This window comes from Cricetulus griseus (assembly GCF_003668045.3).
Source record: "Cricetulus griseus strain 17A/GY chromosome 1 unlocalized genomic scaffold, alternate assembly CriGri-PICRH-1.0 chr1_1, whole genome shotgun sequence".
Lineage (NCBI taxonomy): Eukaryota > Metazoa > Chordata > Mammalia > Rodentia > Cricetidae > Cricetulus > Cricetulus griseus.
In genome coordinates this window covers 61,524,500-61,549,049 of record NW_023276807.1, presented here as the reverse complement: position 1 = coordinate 61,549,049, position 24,550 = coordinate 61,524,500, and the positions used below count along the sequence as shown (strand labels likewise).

Here is a 24,550-nt window from a genome sequence, read left to right as displayed (position 1 = left end):
ACCCGCTCCCTGACCCCGACAGCATGCACAACCTGAGTTTGATCCCCAGTGCCCAAAATAAAGGTGGGAAACACAAAAGGGGGGAAATGCCTGCTATTCCACTTTGCTGGACTCTGACTTCCCATTACATAAGGCTGATGGTGGGACAAGGCTCCCCACCATGAACAAAGCTCTTACATCCAGCATAGGCCTTTGTGTGGCTCATTTAGAACAAGCCACTTAGCTCAGACCATCTAAAGCCCCCTCTTCTCAGTCCAGTCCCACCCCAACCCCCACGTCCATCGACTCCTCCACATAAGCCTTCTTCCTCCTCAGCTGTCTCGTCTCTGCTCCTGTACACCTATGAGGCTTGACTATGGCATGCTCATTCCATTATCATTTCATGGATGTGCACTTATGAGTAGAACTGCATCTGCTAGAAAGATGTGTCAGAGGTATACCTTTAGCTTGCCTTGTGACTGCTAAGTGACTTTGGATGAGTTGTTGAATTTTCTGTGGTAGGACGTAAATAAGGTGCACTGGAAAACTCCACTCGTGCTCACTTATACCATTTTGCACATACACTTAGAGGTGGGGGAAGCCTGGAGGTGGTGGATCCGCTGCAGCAGCATGGCAGGTCTGTTTAAGGAGGAGCATGCTAGGTGGCCTCTGCAGAGCCCAATGGACCTCAGAAAAGAGCAATCCAGGGTGCATGCTGCAGGGATTCATGGTGTTGGAATACCTGAACGCTATTCACACAGCGGGTCAAATACACACTAGCTAAGACATCTCCTGAAGAGATGGCCATCTGCTGCAGTTCTAGGAACCTACTAGAGATGGAAGGATGAGTTTGAGGGTAACACTACTGTGGGTTTTTCAAGAATGACATCAACTGTGATCAGATTTTGCCTTGCATAGTCTTGTAAAAGAAAGAAGTATGTCCTGGGAAATGTGAGCACTGTAGCCGGTACTTACACAGACTAAGGCAGCAATGACATCAGACAGTACAGTCTTGTGAGACCACCATTTTATACATGGTTTATCATTAACCTGTCATCATCCTGTGTGACCTCCAATGAACCATAATGCTAATCTTCAGTTATATCTAACCACTTTCCTATTTAGAAAGAAACCAAAGGATCACCTCTATCTCTTTTTCTAACTTCCTATGAGGAGACTGTGTTTGCATATGCATGTCTCCGTGTGTATATTCGTGCATGTACATGTGTGTGAAAGTACATATGCATGTGTGTGCATGTATGTGCTGTGCATGTGTGTGGATGTACATCTATGCGCATGTGCATATGTGCAGGTGCATGCATATGTGTGTGCATGCATGTGTGTGTGTACGTGTGTGTACGTGTGTGTGTGTGTGTGTGTGTGTGTGTGTGTGTGTGTGTGTTTCTGTGTATACACAGCCCACTCTCATCCACTGGGACTTGGCTATGTGGCATGGACTCAGGGTCTGTCTGGGTCTTCTTGGAAACACCTTTCAGTCCTTCCTTCTGCCATCTGCAGTGGGACTCTGCCTACCCACAGAACCGCTCTCTACCAGGAACCCAAAGCTGCCAGCCTAGCTTTAGATATTAAATTGCTTTTATTGTCTAGTCATTTTGTCACCTTTAAATCAATAGAACAATGTTCACTCTAGTGGAGTGACTTTACCTTCAGCTCTCTCCCCATCCTCTCTTTAATTTCCTTCATGTCACTGTGGTATTGTTGCCGGATTTCCTCTAGCTGTTTCCAATATTCCTGAAAAGCAAAACCAATTCAAAACTTGAAAATAATCTCTACACAGCCTACAATTTTTGAAACACATAATACAAGTAATCATTAGAAAACCAATTGCTTCTAACTGTAATGATAAGCTCACTTTGGCTGTGGTATTTCATAGCCTGGGAGGGACACACTAGTGTGGGACAGAGACCTTTATTAAAATCCCAAATCATGTGTAGCTACTCTGCATATACCACTTTTGCATTAATTGAACATGTTGTCCCTCAAAAGATGTGTAGAAGCTGGGGTACACACCTTTAGTCCTAACTACATGGAAAGGTGAGTTGGGAGGATCACTTGAGTTCAAGACTAGCCTGGGTAACATGCAAAGACCTCACTCCTCCTCATCATCATCACACATACACCTGTCTTATCACACAGTGCCTCGGAATGAGACCATAGTTGGAAATAGGGTCTTTGCAGGTGTTATCAGTTAAAATGAAGTCATTCTGGGGTGGAATGGGCTCCTTGATCAATATGAAAATGAGCACAGCCCACTCCTATCCACCAGGAATTGGCTGCTTGGCGTGGACCCCGGGACCCTCTAGTTCTTGGAAACACCTTTCAGCTCTTCCTTCTGCCATTTCCAGTCCTTTGGGACTCTGCCTACCCACAGAACCTCTCTCCACCAGGAACCCAAAGATGCCCAGCATAGGCTGGGACTCAGGTAGGGGACCTTCAACCTCCTTCCTATCCTCCATTAAATTATTTCCAGACTCACCATTAGTTCTGCAGCTGCCTGCCCACAGGAACCTGTCCTCCTGGAGCACCCCTGCCCTGGAACACCTCCATCCTCTTGACACTCAGCCTCTTGGTGCAGACCCAGGGTCACTCTTGGTCTTCCCCACAGCTTCTTTCAACCTTTCCTTCTAGGCCATCTCCATTCCTTTGTGAGTCCATGCTAAACTGCAGAACAGCTCTCTACCAAGGACCCCACAGCCACCACACTTGGCTAGGACTCAGATTGGCCAATAGTAACCAAAGAACCTACCCAATAAAGACCAGAAATCTACACCAAGAAGTACCTTAAATATCCTAATTCCAGATGCCTAGATGCCAGCAGAAAAAAAAAAAAAACATACACATGAGCAACCAAGACAATGTCTCCTTCAGAAGCCAGCAACCCTACTATGTACAGGCTTCTAGGCTTGAGCACATGACTACCCACACTGGTTCTGGCCTTCAGCCTCCAAAAGCACAAGACAATGTTGCTACTGTTTTAAGTTACCTATTTTGTTGTCTTTCATTACAACAGTCCTAAAAGGTGTAATAAAAATAACTCTATCAAATGTCTTATAAGCTCAGCTCTGTGTGTCCACAGGGATGCTGGGAGCAATGGTGACATATGGCAAGAAAGGCTGCAGTGTGAAGGACCATGGCACATGCACAGAACTAGAAATTTTAAACCTGGTCCTTCATTCTGTTCTTCCTATACTGGAGCTCCTGGAGTTTAGTCTCCTCTCTGTGGCTTTGTGGCTTTTCTCTCTCACTGGGATGTGGCTCAGCAGAAGATGGACGAAGACCCTGTTTATGAAAGGAAATCATTTATAGGACATACTTGAATATTCTGGCTTAACCTGGGCTATTTATTCAAGACAAGAAGTATATCACCGACCAATCTACATAGGAGATTGCTTGGTGAGTAGCAAATTTTTTTAACTGAAATATTAAATGTTTTAAGTAGCATTTTTGTTTTGTTTTTCAAGGCAGGGTTTCTTCTCTTTGTAGCCTTGGCTGTCCTGGAACTCACTCTGTAGACCAGGCTGGCCTCAAACCTACAGAGATCCACCTGCATCTGCCTGACAAGTGCTGGGATTAAAGACATGAGCCACCACTGCCCGGCCCTTTAAGCAACATTTTAGCATTGAGCCATTGGTGTTATCTGTAAGTAACAGTTATTTTTGTGTCATCACTTGGGTCAGTTGTAGCTGTCCAGTTAAGCTCTTCTGAGGCTTAGCAGCCCTGGGGTGTGACAGTGAGAATAAGAACAAGTCAGAAGAGTGACGTGTCAGGCCTGGTAGCCCATGCCTGTACTTCCCACCCGGGAGGCTGAGGCAGAAGGATGAGTAGAGCTTGAAGTTCCAGGCCAGTCCTGGGCTATACAGTGAGATTCTATCTATAAAGAAAAAGTGGAAATAAATGATGGATGGGCTTGGTTTTACAGCAGAATGAATTTGGACCCACCCATGTCTGAGGGCAGAGAAGCTGTGAGGAAACCCTGAGCTCTCCCACAGTTGCAGTCTTACTCACCAACTGTCTTTCCACTTTTAACTTATACTGCTGAGCTTCAAATCTCCTCTGAAGATATGCAGCAGACCTGAGAAAACAAGAGTGTTCCACTGGAGTGTAATTCCCTTTGTCTGTCTGTCTCTCTCTCCTCTCCCTTCCTTCCTTTCTCTCTTCCTTCCTTCCTCTCTCCCCCTTCCTTCTTTCTCTCTCTCTCTTTGTCCCTCCCTCCCTCCCTCCCTCCCTTTCTCCCTCCCTCCCTCTCTTCTGTCTTTTATGGTGCTGGAGATTGACACACATACTCTAATGCTCACTCTAATCTTTAGTCCACAAGGAAGCATTCTCACTAACCATCTCAGATACTGATTTGATGGGTGGGTTTTTCACCTCAGTGATGAGGAGACCTGGAACAAACACCTTGTGATAAAGGTGAAGATTAGAAGCCTGGCAGTGGTGGTGCACACCCTTTAATCCCAGCACTCAGGAGACAGAGACAGATGAGTCTCTGTGATTTCAAGGCCAGCCTGGTATACTGGGCAAGTTCCAGGACAATGAAGCCTACACAGAGAAACCCTGTCTTGAAAAAACCAAAACGAAAAAGGAAAAAAAGAAAGAAGGAAGGAGAGAGAGAGAGAGAGAGAGAGAGAGAGAGAGAGAGAGAGAGAGAGAAGAAAGGTGACGATCAGAGTTCTGCAATTGAAAACCAAGGGATGGCAAAGATTGCCTAGAAATCTCCAAAAGCGGAGAGGGCTATTTGTGAACAGACTCAATGGGTAAGGGCGCTTGCTGCCAAACTGTACAACCTGACTTCAGTGCCTGGTACCCACGTGGTGGAAAGAATACCAACCCCTGCAAACTGTCTTCTGACCTTGGTGCACACGCATCACACACTAGATATGACTGATTTTAAAATGCAGTGGGAAAGCCTCAGTTAAACAGAAAGATTCTCTAATATAATGAGTTTTCTTTCTCTGGGGAAGGATTTGGTCTTTCTCTCCTCAGATATGGTGAAGGAAAGAAACAAAGACAGGCCTGGCTTCTCTCCAGCTCCGTGGGATGACTAACGCATAGCTCATTGCTCTCCATTACATGGCTGCCTGTCTGCTCCCTGCACACACAGAAGCTCCAGAGAACTGGTTCAGCCCTTTTCCCTGTTAATGGATGAAGAGATGCTACACTGCTGTGGGAACACTTAAAATGATTGTCAGCACAGTTCTGGTTAGATCTGGTCAAATCATTGTCAGACTTGCACCGTGTCCTGTTCCCTCTGCCCTCCTTACTCTCCCTCCACTGTGTAAGACAGGGTCTCTAGGTAGCTCAGATGGATCTCAGTCCACAATCTTCTTGCCTCAGCCTCCCAGATGACGGGATTACAGGTCTGCACCACCATGACCAGCTATCTTTTTGCGGGATGCTCAAAGCCCTGGGTTAGAATCACTTAAAACCAAAATAAAACAACTTAAGCTTTTAGAAATTTTTCAGACCATTAATATCGACAGAAGAACAGCAACTAAAGCTTCATCTCATGCAAGGTCAGTTGACTTTGATAGTCTACACCAGTAAGAGAAGTAATGACAAAGGATCACAACATACTTTCTTTAAATAGAAAAAAAAAAAAACAAAACATGTTTCCGGTATTATTTTATGTATTTCTAGAAATAACTACATTTTAATTTTTATTTACTTATTTTTTGAAAGAGTCTCAGGTATTCCAGGCTAGCTTCAAACTCTCTATGTAGCCAAAGTCAGCCTTGAACTCCTGACTCTGCCCCTACCTGCTGAGTGTGGGATTATAAACATCTGTTTTCTTCTAAGCTGGGAACTAAACCCATAGCCTTGATCACATTAGACAAGTACTCTGCCAACAGAGCTATATCCCCAGCCCTGAACAACCATTTTTGCAGAAAGGAAGAATTACAGGTCACATTGTACCTAAACAATTCCTCACACTAATGACAAAGTCGTTAAACAGTCATAGGAGTGTGGGTTCTCAGGTCACTTAATGCTGCTTAGCTTTTTATCAACTTGAAACAAACCGGGTCATCTGGAAAAAGGGAGCCTTGGCTAAGAAAAATGCCTCCAACAGAATGCCCTGTGGGGAAGCCTGTCGGGGCATTTTCTTGACTGATGATTGATGTGGGCCATTCCTAGACAAGTGGTCCTGGGATGTGTAAGAAAGCAGGCTGAGCGAGCCATGGAGAGCAAGCCAGTTAGCAGCACCCCTCCATGTTCTCTGCTTCAGCTCCTGCCTCCAGGGTTCTGCCCTGACTTCTCTCAGTGATGGACTGTGACAGGGACCTAGAAGCCAAATAAACTCTTTCCTCCCCAAGTTGCTTTTAGCCATGGTGTTTATAACAGCCATAGAACACTCTTTCTGCTGTTGGAAAAGTAGGCAAGTTTTCTACTGTGTTTGTGTTAGCCTTCATTAAAATTTAGTGTGTTTCTGAACTGAACTGGAATCCAGTTGCAGATAAGGAGGAGTGATGAGCAAAGGGGTCAAGACCAGGCTGGTGAAACCCACAGAAACAGCTGACCTGAACAAGGGGGAGCTCTTGGTCCCCAGACTGATAGCTGGGAAACTAGCATGATCCAGACTCCATGAATGTGGGTATCAATGAGGAGGCCTTGGAAATCTATGTGGCCTCTTGTAGTAGATCAGTACTTATCCCTAGCATAGCAATGGACTTTGGGAGCCATTCCACATAGGGGGATACTCCCTGAGCCTAGACACACAGGGGAAGGCCTAGGCCCTATCCCAAAGGATATGACAGACTCTGAAGACCCCTTATGGAAGGCCTCACCCTCCCTGGGGAGCAGAAAGGGTATGGGATAGGTAGGGTGTTAGTTGTCAGGGTGCAGAGGAGAAGGGGAGGGAGAAGGAACTGGGATTGACGTATAAAACAATCATGTTTCTAATTTAAATTAAAAAATGGAGAAAAATAGTGTTTTTTTCCTATATCACAAATGGCCTTTTTTGCTTCCTCTAAGGATTCTGAATCCGGATGGATATGCAATGTCAAAATAAACACAATGAATAAGTTCATTAATACTCTGTATAACCTGTTTAATTTTCAGTTTATTTGCATTTCCCCATCATAGATTGCTTTAAGAGATTTTCTACTCTCTGGAAGTCCAGACATGTGGCTACAGCTAAATCCTGCTTTTACTTTCTGTTCTGTAATATTCACCCCCAAATACACAGAGCACCCCAGAACTTCAGCTGATTGTTGACACTCAGATTGGTTTGTTCTTCTTACTTATTACCCCATAAAGCACCACCTGAATTCTTTAGTTACATCTAGGTTCTCACACTATTTTTTATTATTTCAGCTCCACTGGGCTTTGCTGCAAGGCAAGTCTTAATGCACAGTTCACTTTTTCTGTTACAGAATAAATGATACCCCATGAGTGTACAATAACTCATGATTGATCTATGAATATTCTACTCTCTCCTCCTCCTGACCAGGCATCACCTCACATCAACAAAAAGAAAGCTTTGATTTAGCCACTTCAAATATCTCTGCTTGTTTTGTGAAGGTTTCCTGACTAATGAGAAAAAAAGGAGCTCAGTTCCCCAGGTCACTTCTGAGCTAGATATGCAACTTCTTAGGAACACCCCCTTCTACCCATGTGACCAGATGGTTTCTAGCTTGTTGATACACTTATATTTTCTAACTGTCCATATTCACCATAGTTGCTGGAATTTCTCCCATGAATATCAGCAATATGTCAAAACACATGATATGATACACACATAATAAAAGCCTCTTTTTTTAAAACATCACACAGTGTGCTGGAATTGCAGCAAAGCTTGAGACAATCACATTTCACATAGTGGTGTGAAAACCCAGTCACATTTATTAATCAAATAAAGACACAGATACCTCTCTTTTTGGGTCTTCAATGCTAAAGATTGAACCAAAGTATCTTGCATGCTAGTTAAGTGCTATACCACTGAACAACACTGTTGGGCTTTGGACTTTTTTTTTCTGACAGGGTATGACAAGATAACTTTGGGCTTCTCTTTTTCAGGGTCAAACGTAGCTTAGGTAGGTCTAAGCACTTGTGATCCTTTTGCCTCAGTTTCCCAAGTGCTGGGATCACAGGTGTGGTGATGCTAAGAATTGAATTGGGGGTTTTATTATTTTATTTTCTGATGCCAGGGATGGAACTCAGGGCCTTGTGCAAGCTGATAAACAGTGTTCCGCCAGGCTACCCTCCCAGCTACCACAGATGCTTTTTGATTACATGGTTACATGATCCTTACCATGGACTACCTCTCCAGTGAGTTGTGAGGCCCATAGCCGCATTCTGCATATGACCATGGAACTCAATTCTTCTTGAATGGACCTAAAATCAAATACATGTGTCATGACTTACCATCCAAAATCTCTCCCAAAATCTGGAGTCACCCCCAAACCTACCTCAGGAGACAAGTATCGGGTAGTAAGAGTCTCTAAAAAAGGCCTTTTCAAAAGGGAATTGATAGATGGTCGATCCTGAGGACACACTTTAAAGAGCTGAGGGACCAAGGACTGTAGGTCAAGAGAAAAGTGGGGTGATATGGGAGCAACACGTGCTTGACAAATCTTCAGAACCAGATGGTGTAAGTCGTTACCCTCAAACTGAAAGGACAAGATAATTATTCCTCATTAGAGACCAGTTGAGTACTGGTAGTTAAAGTAATAAATACACCAAGAAACAAAAGCTAAATGGCCAGTAGTGCCACATGCCTTTAATTCCAGCACTTGGGAGGCAGAGGCAAGGCAGATCTCTATGAGTTCAAAGCCAGCCTGGTCTACAGAGTGAGTTCCAGGACATCTGGGACAGTTATATAAAGAAACCTTGTCTCAGAAAGACAAAAACAAAAAGAAGGAAGGAAGGAAGGAAGGAAGGCTGTTTATCATCTATCTACCTATCTCTCATCTATCTACCTTCCTATATATCTTCTACCTACCTATGTTCTGTCTGTCTGACATTGTGCTTGGCATTGGTACAGGGCCCTGAGCATGCCAGGCAGTTGACCTACCCTTTAGCTATATCCCCGATCTATGACTATTTTTAAGCTGCAGTTGGATGCACTATGTTCTGCCCTATCTTGTCATCAACAATCTGTCATAAGTGGATACTTAAAGCACTTACTCCAAGAGATGCTGTGCTACGTAAAACAAGATTTAGAGTTTTAGTATTTTCATTTTGCTTTTGTTTTTGGTGCTTGCCAATTGAATGCAGGGCCCTGCATTTGCATAGTGTGTGATCTACCTATGAACCATACCTAGTCCTTAACTTTAATTTTTTTTAGCTAAGCCAGTTTCCTTTATTTTTAATTTTTTATTACCAAAATACCATTTACTAACACTTAAAAACCAAAAGCATAGGAAGTTGTAAACAGGAAAATATGCATAATTTCACAACTCACAACTCATAATTCTATATGATCTTTTCAAGAATGTTTATTTTATAGAGATAATCATACTGACACAATATTTTACTTTTTGCTTTTTCAAATACTGCAACAAATATTTACTCATAAAGTCATCCACAGTAAAGTCTTCCATTGTATAAAAGAAGCATTTATTTATACAAAATAACATTGAACACGATGGTGTGGTAATGAAGTGCAGGTTTTGTTCAGATACCAGCTGGGTGGCCTTTAATATTAACAACAATAGTAATAATGAAGACAGCTGCATAGACAAGAGTTGGCAAGCAAGCCGTCCTTGGAAAGTCCTGCCTCCAGTATTGGCCTTGGTATGAAGTCTCCAGGACCTGAGATTTGTAGAGAAATTCCACCCCTGCCTAAATGTTAAGAGTGGCCCAAGACATTTATGCATATGGTTTATTTGAACATATGGAACCTTGGAAGTTTTATACATACTAGGCAGATGGTGCCTATATGTCCAGCTTCCAATAAAGCATGGAGATAAGGGACCTAATGGACTCACAATGCTTCACTCTTCAAGACTGGAAATATGAGCATGTCCCTAGGAAGTCTATGCTTGATTTACTACAGACTCTGCCACACACTCTCATTACCTTCAAAGAATATGTGTAAAATGGAAACATGCTTCACATGCTATTCTCTGACTTGGACTTTTTACTTTATAGTATTATCTTGATATCTGTCCATGTCAAACATGCAGTTCTGACATGCTTCTCCGTGTATGTGTGTCTGTGTGTGTGAGAGAGAGAGAGACAGAGAGACAGAGACAGAGACAGAGACAGAGACAGTCTGCATCTTGCTATGTAGACCAGGCATAGACTCTTGTCTATGCAGCTGTCTTCATTATTACTATTGTTGTTAATATTAAAGGCCACCCATCTGGTATCTGAACAAAACCTGCACTTCATTACCACACCATCGTGTTCAATGTTATTTTGTATAAATAAATGCTTCTTTTATACAATGGAAGATTTTACTGTGGATGACTTTATGAGTAAATATTTGTTACAGTATTTGAAAAAGCAAAAAGTAAAATATTGTGTCAGTATGATTATCTCTATAAAATAAACTCTCAGTCCTTCTGCCTCCACCTCCTGGGTTTCTTTTGTTGTTGGTTTTGGCTTTTTGCTTTTTTCTTTTGACTTTGGCTTTTCAAAACGAGGTTTCTCTGTAGCTTTGCAGCCTATCTGGAACTCACTCTGCAGACCAGACTGGCCTTGAACTCACAAAGATTCGTCTACCTCTGCCTCCCAAGTGCTGGAATTAAAGGAATGCGTTAGGAGTTGAGGAGGATTCTGGGAAATGTAGTAAAGACAGAAGTTGCCATGTGATCCTGGCAACTTTGGTTTTGGCTCTTTAAAGATGGATTCTCTCTCTGTTGCTCATGCCTGTCTTGAATCCCTGAGTTGATAGGACCACAGGCACATGGCTATCATACCTGGCTATCCATAAAATTTTTAAGCAATATAATAAACCAAACAATCTTTTTTCTCTCAGAAGTTCATTTCCACAAAATGTTTCAGTAATTCAAGATTCACATGATGATCAACATACTTACAGGATGCTTGAGTGTGCAGAGCTCATATAAGACACATCCAAGAGACCAAATATCCCTGGAGAAGAGAAGGGTTTACATGGCCAGAAAATGGCAACAATTACAGGTGGAAGTATTTACCACTCTATGTGGGTACTGATGGAGGAAGTCCTTCTGTGTATATGTTTGTCTTATTGGTTGATAAATAAAGCACTGTTGGCCAATAGGAAGGCAAGATAGGTGGAGCTAGGAGTTGAGGAAGATTCTGGGAAATGTAGGAAAGACAGAAGTTGCCATGTGATCCTGGCAAAAGAGACGTCCTCGATAAATCTTTATAAAATATATAGATTAATGGTTATGGTTGATACTCAAGACAGAGCTAGCAAATAAGAAATCCTAGTCATTGACTAGCAACATTGTAACTAACATAAAACTCTGTGTGTTGTTTGGGGGCCCTAGCTTGGCGGTGGGTCTCTGGCGGCTGGCAGAAAGAGTTATCTTTACAGGGTACAGCTTCATTTTATTAGGTTAGTATTTTTTACAAGTGCTTTCAGATATCTTATCAATTCTAAAATAAAAATTAAAGTAAGAATTGTTTGAAATCCTTCAGAATCCTGGCAGACAACAGATAAACAAACATTACTAACAATACAATAGCTGAACATTTATTTCATGTGCCCAAAGAAAATGTGTGTACAATGGAGTTGGGGGCACATCAGAGGAGAAAGGCAAGATTCCAACATGCATGACTCAAAAGTGGAAAGTGGTCGATCGGGGAAGAAAATTCTACTCAAAGCTCTTGACAGAGAAAAGGTTATATCATGTGATAGAATAGTCTAGATGAACATTTGAAAAACATGATTGAAATATAGGACTTGAACTTTTTTCTGTCCACAATTATTTTTAAAATTATTTAATGTGGCTGGGCATTGGTGGTACACACCTTTAATCCCAGCACTTGGGAGGGAGAGGCAGGTAGATCTCTGTGAGTTCAAGGCCAGCCTGATCTACAGAGTGAGTTCCAGGACAGGCTCCAAAGCAATACAGAGAAACCCTGTCTTGAAAAACAGATATAGATATAGATATAGATATAGATATAGATATAGATATAGATATAGATATAGATATAGATAGTGGTAGTAAAGATTGGTTTAAGGAGTCATTTTAAAGAATAAAAAGGATAATTAAATCTAAAAGGCAAGAGGAAATCTTAGATGTCAAGGATCCCAAAACAGGATTCAGTAAAGAAAAGCAGAGGTGTGCTCAGTTGGCAGGCCACCTTATGACACGGGAGGGAGGGAACCATTTTTCTGAGGCATGATGCAGATGGTAAGCTGTCTGGAATCATGATTCATGTCAATAATAATTCAGAAGTACCTTGTCTAAATTCATTTTCCTATAAACAGGAGAAAATACTGAGGGATGGGGTGGCTACTAGATACCCCCTCACTGCCCTGGCCTCCTTGAGCAAAAGGATTTTCAGTCAAAGAGTCAGCTAGCCCACCCCATCAAACACCAATCATCTCAAACAGCCCACAAATGACCTGAGAAGACTGCATAACAATCTTGCCTAGACCCCTGAAGACACAGTCTGGGCTATTGAAATAGTTGATACAATAAGTTGTTTTATGTCAGAGGCCTAATGAATTCTAAGTGATACTACCAGTGGGGTGCTGAACAGACAACTAGAACTTAATGCAAACACTCCTTCTCTGGATATGTAAGCAGGCTGATCAGATTTGGATCTTGTCATCTGTGAGACATCCTGGGTTGCCTCCTGGGTACAGCAACATCACAATAAAAGGTTTTTCTTTGGGAGATTTTTCTTGTTTACTTTTTTCTCATTTTTTACTAGTTTCTATTAATTTAATCGAATTTAATCATATTCACACATACCCACTGTTATAATTTAAAAAAGAAACAGCAGGAAGGAGTCACACCATACAACAGGGCTCACATGGGAGATTTATTAGAAGAGTAGAGAGAAGGAGCAGAGAAGGGACAGAGAAGGGGGCAGAGAAGGAGTGTTTGCATTAAGTTCAAGTTGTCTATTCAGCACCCCACTGGTAGGATCACTTAGAATTCATTAGGCCTCTGGCATAAAAACAACTTATTGTATCAACTATTTCAATAGCCCAGACTGTGTCTCTGTGTCTTCAGGGGTCTAGGCAAGATTGCTATGCAGTCTTCTCAGGTCATTTGTGGGGACAAAAGTGGTGAAGGAGAGAGAAAGAAGCAGACAGAGAGAGAGAAGCAGACACACATATACACATACACACACACACACACACACACACACACACACACACACACACACACGAGAGAGAGAGAGAGAGAGAGAGAGAGAGAGAGAGAGAAGAGAAAGAGATGAGAGGTGGGCAAGGCACTCCTTTTAAAAGGGAATGTAATAAATGTTCACAGGTGGTGCTCTTAGTGGCTGCAGCTGAGGGTGTGTCCTGTTAGAACCCCAAGGACAGACCAGTACAGATAGCTGAATACTAACACCATTCCTACCAGATCCACTGGTTAGAGAAGAGTCAGTTTCTTTTTAGGTGCCACCCTCACCCCCAAATGCAGGTCACCCTCTAATGAGGTCACACATCCAGGAGTATATGGAAAGCATAGGGTTTCTCTTTGTAACAGCCTTGGCTGTCCTGAAACTCAGTCTGTAGACCAGGCTGGCCTTGAACTCAGAGATCTGTCTGCCTCTGTCCTCTGAGTGCTGGGATTAAGGTTTGTGCCACCACTGCCTGGGTTTTTGTGTTTGTTTTTTGTTTTGTTTTGTTTTTGGTATTCTTAAGTGAAATAAGTCCAAAAGCTTCCAGGAATATTAGTCATTGGAATTCTTATTCCACACATGAAGAAAAGGAAAGTGCACATATAGATTAGAACATCAGACTCTGTGATTCGGTGTCATCCACCATATTTGACAGGCCAACCAAGAGCAACTCACGTTTTATTGTTGTATGGTCTGTTCTGACAAATCTCTGGGGATAGATAGTAAGGGGTCCCAGCACATGTCTGAGCAAGTTCCATGGAACTAGGAAATTAGAGTAAATAAAAAAACATTTCATTAGTAGAGTGAGAAAGGCTGAAGACATGACTATGCAAGGAAAATTGGAAACATGGACAACAAAATTATATTTGTGCACACATTGGAAGAAAGCAAGACATTTCACATGAACAACAATCTAATAAAGACACTAGGTTTTTAACCTTACAATTCAACCCCCAACCATGTGTGATGCTGTGTGCCTTTCATTCCAACAACTGAGAGGCAGAGGCAGGCAGATCTCTGTGAGCTGGAGGCTAGCCCTGTCTATATAGTGAATTCCAAGACAGCCAGAGATATATGGAGAAGCCCTTGTCTCAAAAAGCAAAACAAAACCAACCCCCAAAATTATACATACATACATACATGCATAAACATACACATACATACATACATATTCATATGGAGACAGAGAGAGGGAGAAAGGGAGGGAGAGAGAGAGAGGGAGGAGAGAGAGAGAGAGAGAGAGAGAGAGAGAGAGAGAGAGAGAGAGAGAGAGCAAGCACAAGAAAGTCAGGCAAGGTGGCCCAGGAGTCTATATTTCTAATACAGGGAAATGAAGGCAGAAGGATAAGGAGTTCAAGGCCAGCCTCAGCCACATAACAAGTTAAAAGCTAGCCTGGGCTACATGATACCCTATCACACACACACAAAGTATATATGGACTAGGAAGGAAATTAAGAGCACCTGTTCTTCCAGAGCACTCAGGTTCAGTTCGCAGCACTCACACTCTGTGGCTCACAACCACTCCAGTTCCAGAGTCTCTAATCCCCTTTTCTGACCTCCACAGGCACCAGACTTGCATATGGTATACATATATACATGAAAGCAAAATACTCATGCAAATGAAAGAATCTAAAACTATGTTAAAATATATACACATATGTGTGGTGATATATTTATGATTTATTATGCTTGCCAGAGGATTCAGAAAGCAAAGTCAGCCACAAGCCATAGAAGCCAGGCACATACCTTTAACCCCAAAATTTAGGATTAAGAGGTAGTCAGACCTCTGTTAGTTCAAGGCCACACAGAGCTACGCGAAATTGATCCAGTCCTAAAGAGAAACAGCTCACACAAAGGTGATCTCAGCACTTGGGATCACATGCCTTTAATCCCAGGACTCATGAGAGGTATTTAAGACAGTAACAGGGTCTCATAGCTGGCATTCATTCTCCAGCCACATTGAGGAGAGGAAGGCATATAGTCTCTAGCCACATTGAGCAGAGTATAACAGTCTGAGTGAATCTGAGGCACAATGAAGTCAGAAGCAGTTTGAGGATCACCCCTTTGGACTGAGCTGAGGTAGAAGTTAAGAGCTGGTGGCCAGCTGTTTTGCTTTTCTGACATTCAGCTTGAAGCTTGAACCCCAATATCAGTCTCTGGGTCATTTATTTTTCATGTTTCACATATATCTATATATTTTTAAAAAAGTTATATGAATGAGTAATTGCCCTGAGTCATAGCACTTCAAAATGGTAATAGTAGTAGTAGTAGTAGTAGTAGTAGTAGTAGCAGCAGCAGCAGCAGCAGTATAATTACATATATATTATGATTTAAAGACTCCACAAGGCAGAATTTTTATTTAAAAATTTCTTAGGTATAATAAGATTTCTGGTTTTTTCCAGCTATCAATGTAATGCAATTGTGTGTTATAAAATTTGGAAAATGAAAAAAGGAATTAGGCTGGAGTGTAGCTCAATGGCAGAGCATCATGTGAAAGGCCCTCGGTTTAAATCCCAACATCATCAAGAAAAAAAGTTTTTAATGAATAAAACATTTAAGTCACCTAGAGTCTGAGTATCCCTAAAACCTATGGTGAAACTCAGGTAAGCTTTCTTCCCACCTGCTTCCACATGTATGTTCTGTATAGCTGTCACCATGCTTGCTGTTCTTATAATTCAGAATTCCACTTTGCTCATGTCACATAGCAAAATGTTTCCTTATGATACCAAGAAGTCCACAAAACCAAGTGGGTTTTTTTTTTGACAATATAATATATTCAGAAATGTTGCTTTGTTGTGCTTCAGAGTATCCCTGCCACCATTCGATTACTCGAAATTTATCTTGAGAAAGTTTTCTTGATTTTACTTTCATTAATTTGTGTGTGCGCACACATGTGTGTACGTGTATGGGAGTGACAAAAGAGACCAGAAAAGGATGCCCTCCCTGGAGCTGGAGTTACAGAAGACACCAGCAGTGGGTTCTGGGAATCAAACTCAGAGGAGCAAGCACTCTTAAGCTTTGATTCATATCTGGGGCCCCACTGACAGGCAGTCACATGATTCAACAGATTCATTCATAGTCACCTGAAATTGTGGGGATAATGGAACTTTTGTCATCTTAAGTCACAGTGCCTCAAAACGAACACTTTGTCCATTTGAATAGAAAGAAAAATAGAATTCCACAAGTACTTACTTACTCAGTGCCCTTGCTGTTCCAAAGTCCCCAAGCTTTGCAACCGTTCCATTCTTGCTGAGAAAAATGTTCTAAAAGTGAAGAAATAATATGTTCAGAAAAAGATTAAGAGTCTCTGCCGTCTTAGACCATGTGTCGGGGCTGCTACCTGAGATTTTATATCCCTGTGTAATATCTTGCTGTCGTGAATGTGCTTCAATCCTAGAGAAATCTGTACAAACCAGCACAGGATCTGCAGAAGGGAACAGAATAAATCTAGTGAGCAGTCTGCTGGCCTCTGGTGCAGGTTCATGATGACATGAAAGATGGGGAACAGTAATAGAAATGAGGCTGCTGGTTATAACACCCTAATTCCATCTTATAGCCCAGAAAGGTACCTCTACCCGCTGAGTCATCTTTCCAGTCCCACGTGATATTTTTTTATTTTAGATTTATTTATTTTATTTTATGTGCATGAGTGTTTTGTCTGCATGTATGTAAGTATGTAAATCATATGCATACCTGGTACCTGTGGAAGTTATAAGAGGGCATTAGGTTACCTAGACCTAAAGCTACAGATGGTTTGTGAGCCACCATGTGTGTGCTGGAAACTGAACCTAGATCCTCTGTAAGAATAACAAGTGTTCTTAGCTGAGTAGCAGTGGTGTACACTTTTATTCCCAGCATTTGGGGGGCAGAGGCAGGTGGATCTCTATGAGTTTGAGGCCAGCCTGGTCTACAGAGTAAGTTCCAGGAGAAACCCTGTCTTGAAACCCCCCCCAAAAGAAAAAAGAATAATAAGTGTTCTTGACATCCTGAGCCATCTTTCCAATCCTGTCCTCATGACTGTTTTAGACATGAAGTTCATTCTACATAAAATATGATGGCAAGAGATATTTTCTCCAAAAAAAATCATTCTCAAAACCAAATTCTATTTCAACTACCAAGAATATTCATCCATGATTTTATGATTCAAATTTCCCCACCAAAAACAGGCTTCACATAGCCTAGTGTGTAGAACATAATAATTTAACACTGAAAGCACATTAGACTTACCTGATCTTCACTGAATAACACTCCCCTCTGCCTCTGGATCCTCTGCATGAGATCCCCTCCATCACAATATTCCATTACGATAAACAGCCTGCTATTCTCTACAAGAAAACAGCATCATTTGGTACGGGAGCTTTTAAGATAGCATTGGCCTTTCAAAACCTAGAATGTGAAGACTACAACAGGAAAGTGCAGTGCATATGAGTGGGTGTGGCCCACTAAAGCATTTGCATTTCTTCTTTGCCTATTGGGCCTCGACGACAAAGGGTTAATTCTGTGTAGCCCAGGGAGTTAGCATTGATTGTCACCCTGATAGGGTCTAGACTCTCATATGAGGCAAATCTCTGGGCATTTCTGTGACAATTTCTAGATTGGATAAATTAAGGAGAGGAGACCCACCCTCAATGTAGATGGCACCATCCACAAAGGGTGGAACCCTTAAATGAGTAAAATGGAAGGTGTGAGCACAGAACAATTGCTTGAAGCCATTAGCTTTACAGCCATTTATTTCAGGGCAACAGAAAACAAGCACAATGGTGCAGAGATTTGTGTCTATTCTGCTTGGCATTTAGAGTGCTTGACTGTAGAACATGCTTAGCACTAAGAGTTATTTACTGAGGGAAGTCATTTTGCCTTAGGAAAACCACTAAATTCTCCTTACTTTTCCTACACTGCTTCAAATTCATAAAACCTCATCTTTCATACTAGCCAGCTAACTTTTGAGTCAATCAAAAGCCAGGTGGGCCTGACCTAATTACATGACTTATGTAATGCTGAGCCTGGAGGTAGAGACAGAAGCAATGAGTGATTTCCAGCGCTACTTCCTGGTCACAGAGTTTCACTTCTTGTAGAGAGTGGCCCCTCATTAAAAGCCAGCAGGAAAGTGGGAACAAACATGAGACCATGGCTCTTGCAGTGGGAGAGGAGTTGTTGTAAGAGGGCTTAGCAGGCAAAGGCACTTGCTGCCAAACCTGGGAACCTAAGTTTGATCCCCAGAGCCCACCAGGTGGAAGAAGGAAAGAACTGATATGCACAAGTTGTCTTCTGACCTCCACATGTACGCTGTGTCACACAAGCATTCCTATATACACGCACTGAGACTAGCCAGCAAAGCCTATATTTACAGGTTCTCACAGTCAGGTGCCTCCAGGCGTTGAGGCTCTTGGCTAAGCCAGAGTTTTAATTGCCAACAGCTGCCAAGCAATGTACAGGGGCAGAGGAGGTCATTTGTACTGTGAGGTGGCTTTAGCAGTGTAACTGTATCCACTGCAAAGTGTCTTCAGAAGTCCACCTTACATGGACTAAATGTGTACTCCAGTCTATTAAAATGGTCCATTCCAGTCACTCATTCAGCAACTGTATATTCAGCATCTACTATACACCTCATGTAGAGGACCAAAGTGCATATAAAAGCCCCTAAACTCATTAAATTAATGTGTGTGTGTGTGTGTGTGTGTGTGTGTGTGTGTGTGTGTGTGTGTGTGTGTGTGTTGCTAGGAATAAAACCCAGGCCCTCATACATACCATACAAATTGTTCTGCCACCAAGATACATCCTGGCATACCAACCATTGCCTACTTTGCAGAATGAGAATTAAGGAGAGATGCAAAAACTTATCAGGGGGAAGCCATCTGCAAAAAGTCCTGTAAAAAGTCCCTCAGCACTAGGGAGGCCAACAAATAGGATCTGGAGGTTATGCTCAATTACACAATGAATTGAGAACAGCCTGGGCTACAGGAGACCCTGTCTCCCAGGACAAACCTCACCAGATCGGAAATAAAGACAACATTTTAGATTACAATGATTACAATTTAGCTACAGGGAAAATTAACATACTTACAAAATTTAATAAATACACATCTTGGGAACACATCTTTTATTTTATTTTTTTGTTTTTATTTTTTTTCGAGACAGAGTTTCTCTGTGGCTTTGGAGGCTGTCCTGGAACTAGCTCTTGTAGGCCAGGCTGGTCTCGAACTCACAGAGATCTGCCTGCCTCTGACTCCCGAGTGCTGGGACTAAAGGCGTGCACCATCACCACCTGGCAATAAAAGACTTTTAACCTTGGTTGTTCAAACTATTTCAGCAGATTTATAAATCATGTAAAGTTATTTATACAATGAATGTATGGGTTTGGGTGTAGCTCAGTTGGTAGAGTGCTTGGGAACACATCTTTTCTAAAGGTCATTGGTTTATTGGGATACTTGAATGACAGGAAAAATCTAACCTTGAAATGCACTGAAGAAGGTTACAATGTTGGGATGCTTCATCTGAGCCAGAAGAATCACTTCTTTCTTAGAAGCTTCTTTTTCCTGGAAGGGCATCAATGCAATATTTCGAGGCAGCATGTCTTGCAGAGGTAACTGGCATATAGAGGCATGCTTCCTGCTCACTGCCACCCGAAATCCCCCAAGGTGCCACTGACTTTAATGTCATGTCTAAAACATATCTCATGAAGCAGGGCCACTATGGGATGAGCAGAATGCCTCATATCTAACCATTAGCTCATCAGTGACAGTTATAATCAAGAAAATTAATAATGCTGGGGAAATATTATTGTAGTGAAAGTTGGAAATTGGTTTTACTTGATACACAACTGTATTCCCAGCTACCTGGGAGGCTGAGATCATCCTGGACAACATAGTAAGGTCCTGTTTCAAGAAGTAAATGCAAATTATAAATAAATTAGTAACTAGATTTGTTCTCATTATTGGAGCACCTGTGAAATACTTCATCCTCCAGCATAAGCAAATTCTTTCTAAAACATAACATTCCAAGAGCAGTCACTACTGAGAATAAAATGGTCATATGCTACAAAAACAGACCAGCAAAATTCTGTATTCTGCATTTCTTCATTTTAAGAAATAAGTCATACATGCCTGTAATGCTAGCACTCAGTAGTCTGAGGCAGGAGGATCCCAAATTTGATAACATCCTGGGCTACAAAGGGAGATCCTGTCTCAAAACAAAAACAAAAACCAATTTCTTGGGGCTGGCAAGAGGGCTTAGCAGGCAAAGGCACTTGCTGCCAAACCTGGGAACCTAAGTTTGATCCCCAGAGCCCACCAGGTGGAAGAAGGAAAGAACTGATATGCACAAGTTGTCTTCTGACCTCCACATGTACGCTGTGTCACACAAGCATTCCTATATACACGCACTGAGACTAGCCTGTCTACATATCTAATCTAGACCCTGCCTCAGAAACAAAGGAAGGAGGGAAGGAAGGAAGGAAGGAAGGAAGGAAGGAAGGAAGGAAGGAAGGAAGAGAAAGAGAGGGGGAGGAAGGGAGGGAGGGAGGGAGCATGAAGGAGGAAGGAGGGAGGGAGGGAGCAAGAGGGAAGAGGGAGGGAGAAAGCAGGGAAAGGGAAAGAAAATTGGAAGGCACAGGTGGGTCAGCCAGGGATTCAGCTATCACAGCATGTGTCCAGCATGATGACAAATCCTTTGTTCGGGGGGGGGGGGGGGGAAGAGACACCAAGAAAGTGAACGCAATTCATGTTCTTGGACTGGATTTCAAGTGTATGAAAGAGAGTCAACTGAACCATAAAATTCACAATTGTGTACAGGGTATTTGCTTCAATAATAAACTGACCGGGGCTGGAGGGATGGCTCAGCACTTACTGCTGGTGCAGAGGCCCAGGTTCGGTTCTTACCACCTGGATCATGGGACTCACAATTGCCTGCAAATCAAGTTCAGGGGCATCCAATACCCTCTGACCTCTGCAGGCACTTGCACTCACACGGTGCAAACAAACTCATACAAGCACACATAAATACACACAGTAAATAAATCTTTTTTGGGTTGGGGGTTTCAAGACAGTGTTTTTCTGTAGCTTTGGAGGCTGTCCTGGAACTAGCTCTTGTAGACCATGCTGGTCTCCAACTCACAGAGATCTGCCTGCCTCTGCCTCCCGAGAGCTGGGACTAAAGGCATGCGCCACCAACGCCTGGCTCTAAGAAATCTTTTTTTAATGCTAAATATACCACTTTAAATTATCAAAACTTTGAACTTCTTAACTTTACCTGTGTAAAATCGACCTCTTTTATGACGCAATAATTGCTTTCTGTTTTGTTTTTTGCCAAGTATACTTTCCCAAAGGTGCCTTCCCCGATGATCTTAATCAGGTCAAATCTATCCATTGTTTCAGGGGTCAGAGGTTCCTAAAATGAAGTCATAAACCTTCACTGTACACTTCTTATGAGAACTAGCCAGCAGAAGATAAACAAAGGCAAAGGAACTGTTTGCTAAAACTTTCCACCCAGCTTTTCAAGAGTCAAGAAATTTCCTTATGACCACAAGTAATGTCATGCATGAACAGGGTTTGGTTGGTAGATTCCAAGCTCACAATGGATTGCAGCTCAGTTTTGTGATCTTAGACAGTCACCACCTCACAAAACCTTTCTTTTCTAGCTTCTAAACTGGAAAATTACTTGTGTTTGAAGGAGAGACACCTCACCACATTTGCTTGGAGCCTCTAAAGAGATGAAGTCCTAGGGCGGGGTAAGCACTGTTCACTCTTAGTGGGAGGTACTGCCCTCTACAGGGAAGCCTGGGAATTTATTCTATCCGTGTTTTTGGTTCTAGGGACGTGGGGACATTATGGTAGTTAAGAGGAAGTTAGGGCCTGGTGTACTAGCTTTGCCATTCAAAGGTCATTGGTCCCACACAACAAGGGATTACCACAAAGTCCCTGCATACATTTACGTTAAGTGGAAACCCATTCACAATGATCTGCCTCTAGAACCAAACTATCTCACATCTAGCTAAGTATCTCCCCATGTGGATAAAGTAGTACTGGATTTCCTAAGAATAGAAACCAAGGTTTGGTTGGGTCTGGGGACTTTCCTACTAGTTGTACCCCAATATGAAACAACACCCGGTCTACTGGCTGTACAACTGCAGTCGGTGGGAGGTCTAGAGTTCTAGCAACCATGGTCAGGTGACTGTCCTGTCACCTGGCTACAAGTGTTTACAGGAGGAAATATGCACTTTGTTGTAGGTTGCTTTCCTTCCTTTTCCCATATATGCCACAGTGAGGGCATAATGGGTGTTTTTGTTTTGCTGCACTGGGAATCTAACCCAGGATGGCATACATGCTAGGTAAGCATTCAACCACTGAACTTTATATCTAATTCTTTTGGGGAACTATTATTGAAATTGGTCTAAGTTGTTCGGGTAGGCCTTGAGTTTGCTATCCCCCTGCCTCTGGCACAATGCAGATTTCTAAATCCCTGGGTGGTCTGTTGGGCAGGTTGTTTTAAAATAATCTCAAATCAGGTGGGTACTGGGTTGTTAGCAGAGGCTGAGGCCCACAAAGGGGGTGGGGAGTGGGGAGTGGGGGGTGGGGTAGGGTCCAGGACTTTGTAGCTTGTGAGTTGCCATGGAAACTGACGCTGTGGTCTCCTCCCACCTGGTTGCCTGGTCGCCTGGTCTCCCCCCACCTCTCTCCCCAGCCTGGGACAGCTCCTGAAGAACAAACACGGCGGGTGGGCTCAACCTACCTGCTCAGCGGGGTTTGTGCAGTGAGCCTTTAAGTGTCCAGGCAGATCTGGCCCCTGGTAGCTATGCCTCCAGGACGCTGGGGCAGGGCCACCGTGGGAAAAGTGGGCGGAACGCTGGGCAGGGAACTGAGCAGGAGACCCAAGGTGCTCCTTTCCAGTTGCCTGAGGTCGGAACCCAAACGCCAAACAAGCAACAAAGAACATGTCTCTACACCCCTGTGCTGTGTAAGAAGTAAGTCAGAGGATCAGAGGAGGAAAATGAGAACACTGAGTTCGACCTCAAAGCGGGGCCAACACACTTTTTATTGAGAGAGGTTGGCAACCTGAAGCTCGATGCAGAAGGGAGCGCAGGTCTGAAATTCGGTTTTATAGTGGAGATTAGGGAGTGGGGAGAAACCGCCTTGGGGGCAAACTTTTCCAGAACTTTGGGGTGGGAGATCAGATTGCTTTGTTGCAACCTTTGGGTTCTAGGGTGTGTTGGGGTGGCTGTTTTCTAGACTTCTATTGGCGGCATTTTTTTTTTTGTTTTGAAGCCTTAGACCTGTTTCTCTTTTTTTTTTTTTTTTTTTTTTTTTTTTTTTTTTTTTTTGTGCATGGGGGAGAGTTTCTTTAGTGTTGTTGGTATGTATATTCTCTGCTGTCTGCCATCTACAGAAGTTTCTGACGAGTGAGCAATGCTGAGAGAAAATGTGTTGGTTATTGGGGGAGGTGGTGGTCATGATCTCTAGGATTCCATACATGCTAAGCAGCATTCAACTGTAATATATATTCTGAGGAGGAAGCATGTTTCTCATGCAAGGTCTCAAATACTGCTGAGGAGTGTACTAAGAAGGGAACCCGGGTCCACAAGCAAAACCAGGTGCTGCCCAAGGGTCTGCAAATGCACCCATCTCAGTCTAGCTCCATGTCATATTGGTACATCAAGGTGCAGACCTGTGGGAAAACATACCACTTTCAGGGTAGTAAATAGTAGCACACGGAAGACAGCCATATCCAGTGGAATCTAAGTCCCATGCCATTTCTAGTCCACCATCGTCCATGCCCCACCCCCAAACAAAGTTCACTTCTCTAAAATCATACATTATTCCCTTTTCTCATTTATCTACATCCTAGTTCCTGGGTCACAATTTTATAACAATGTAATCTTTTTAATGCTTGAAGTTCTCCTTGGTCACAATGTTCTGAAAGAAGCATTTCCTGCCCATAGGAGCTAAAGTGCTTCAGGGTTTTGTTTGTTTTTTGTAGGTGGGGTCTCACTATGTACCCCTGGCTGGCCTGGAACTCACAGAGGTCCAGATGCCTGCCTCTGTATCCCTGCTGAAACTAAAGATGTGTGACACACCTACTTCTCTTTCATTTTAAAAGCTACCAGGGCTGGCAAATCTTACCCAAATAAGCAAACACATGGAGTTGGTTTAAAGTGGAAATCATCTGATTTTCAAGATGATTTATAGACTCTTCAGTGACTAATGAGATATAATTATGCACATAATTTCAAGTTTGATTTGTCTGATGGATTGTAATGTTTGTACCCAGTGATTAGAGCAGATAAGGAGATACAGAGGATGGGATATATGGAAGCTGAGTG

General features: G+C 42.6%; 1 protein-coding gene across 1 annotated transcript in view; it reads right to left on the bottom strand.

Moving 5' to 3' along the window:
- The window catches only part of Nek5 (NIMA related kinase 5), a 50,589-nt gene extending 27,086 nt beyond the window's left edge, over nt 1-23,503 (bottom strand). The window contains exons 1-13 of the mRNA XM_027395236.2: nt 22,963-23,503; nt 21,484-21,621; nt 19,688-19,772; nt 17,464-17,561; nt 16,577-16,660; nt 16,429-16,499; nt 13,912-13,998; nt 10,983-11,037; nt 8,406-8,606; nt 8,249-8,331; nt 4,006-4,072; nt 3,163-3,279; nt 1,645-1,731 (exon numbers count right to left, since the gene is read on the bottom strand). Coding sequence (XP_027251037.1) covers nt 1,645-1,731; nt 3,163-3,279; nt 4,006-4,072; nt 8,249-8,331; nt 8,406-8,606; nt 10,983-11,037; nt 13,912-13,998; nt 16,429-16,499; nt 16,577-16,660; nt 17,464-17,561; nt 19,688-19,772; nt 21,484-21,621; nt 22,963-23,166 — 1,377 coding nt within the window. The 5' untranslated portion in view covers nt 23,167-23,503. The remainder of the gene's footprint in view (nt 1-1,644; nt 1,732-3,162; nt 3,280-4,005; nt 4,073-8,248; nt 8,332-8,405; nt 8,607-10,982; nt 11,038-13,911; nt 13,999-16,428; nt 16,500-16,576; nt 16,661-17,463; nt 17,562-19,687; nt 19,773-21,483; nt 21,622-22,962) is intronic.
- Between the last annotated feature and the right edge of the window lie 1,047 nt (nt 23,504-24,550).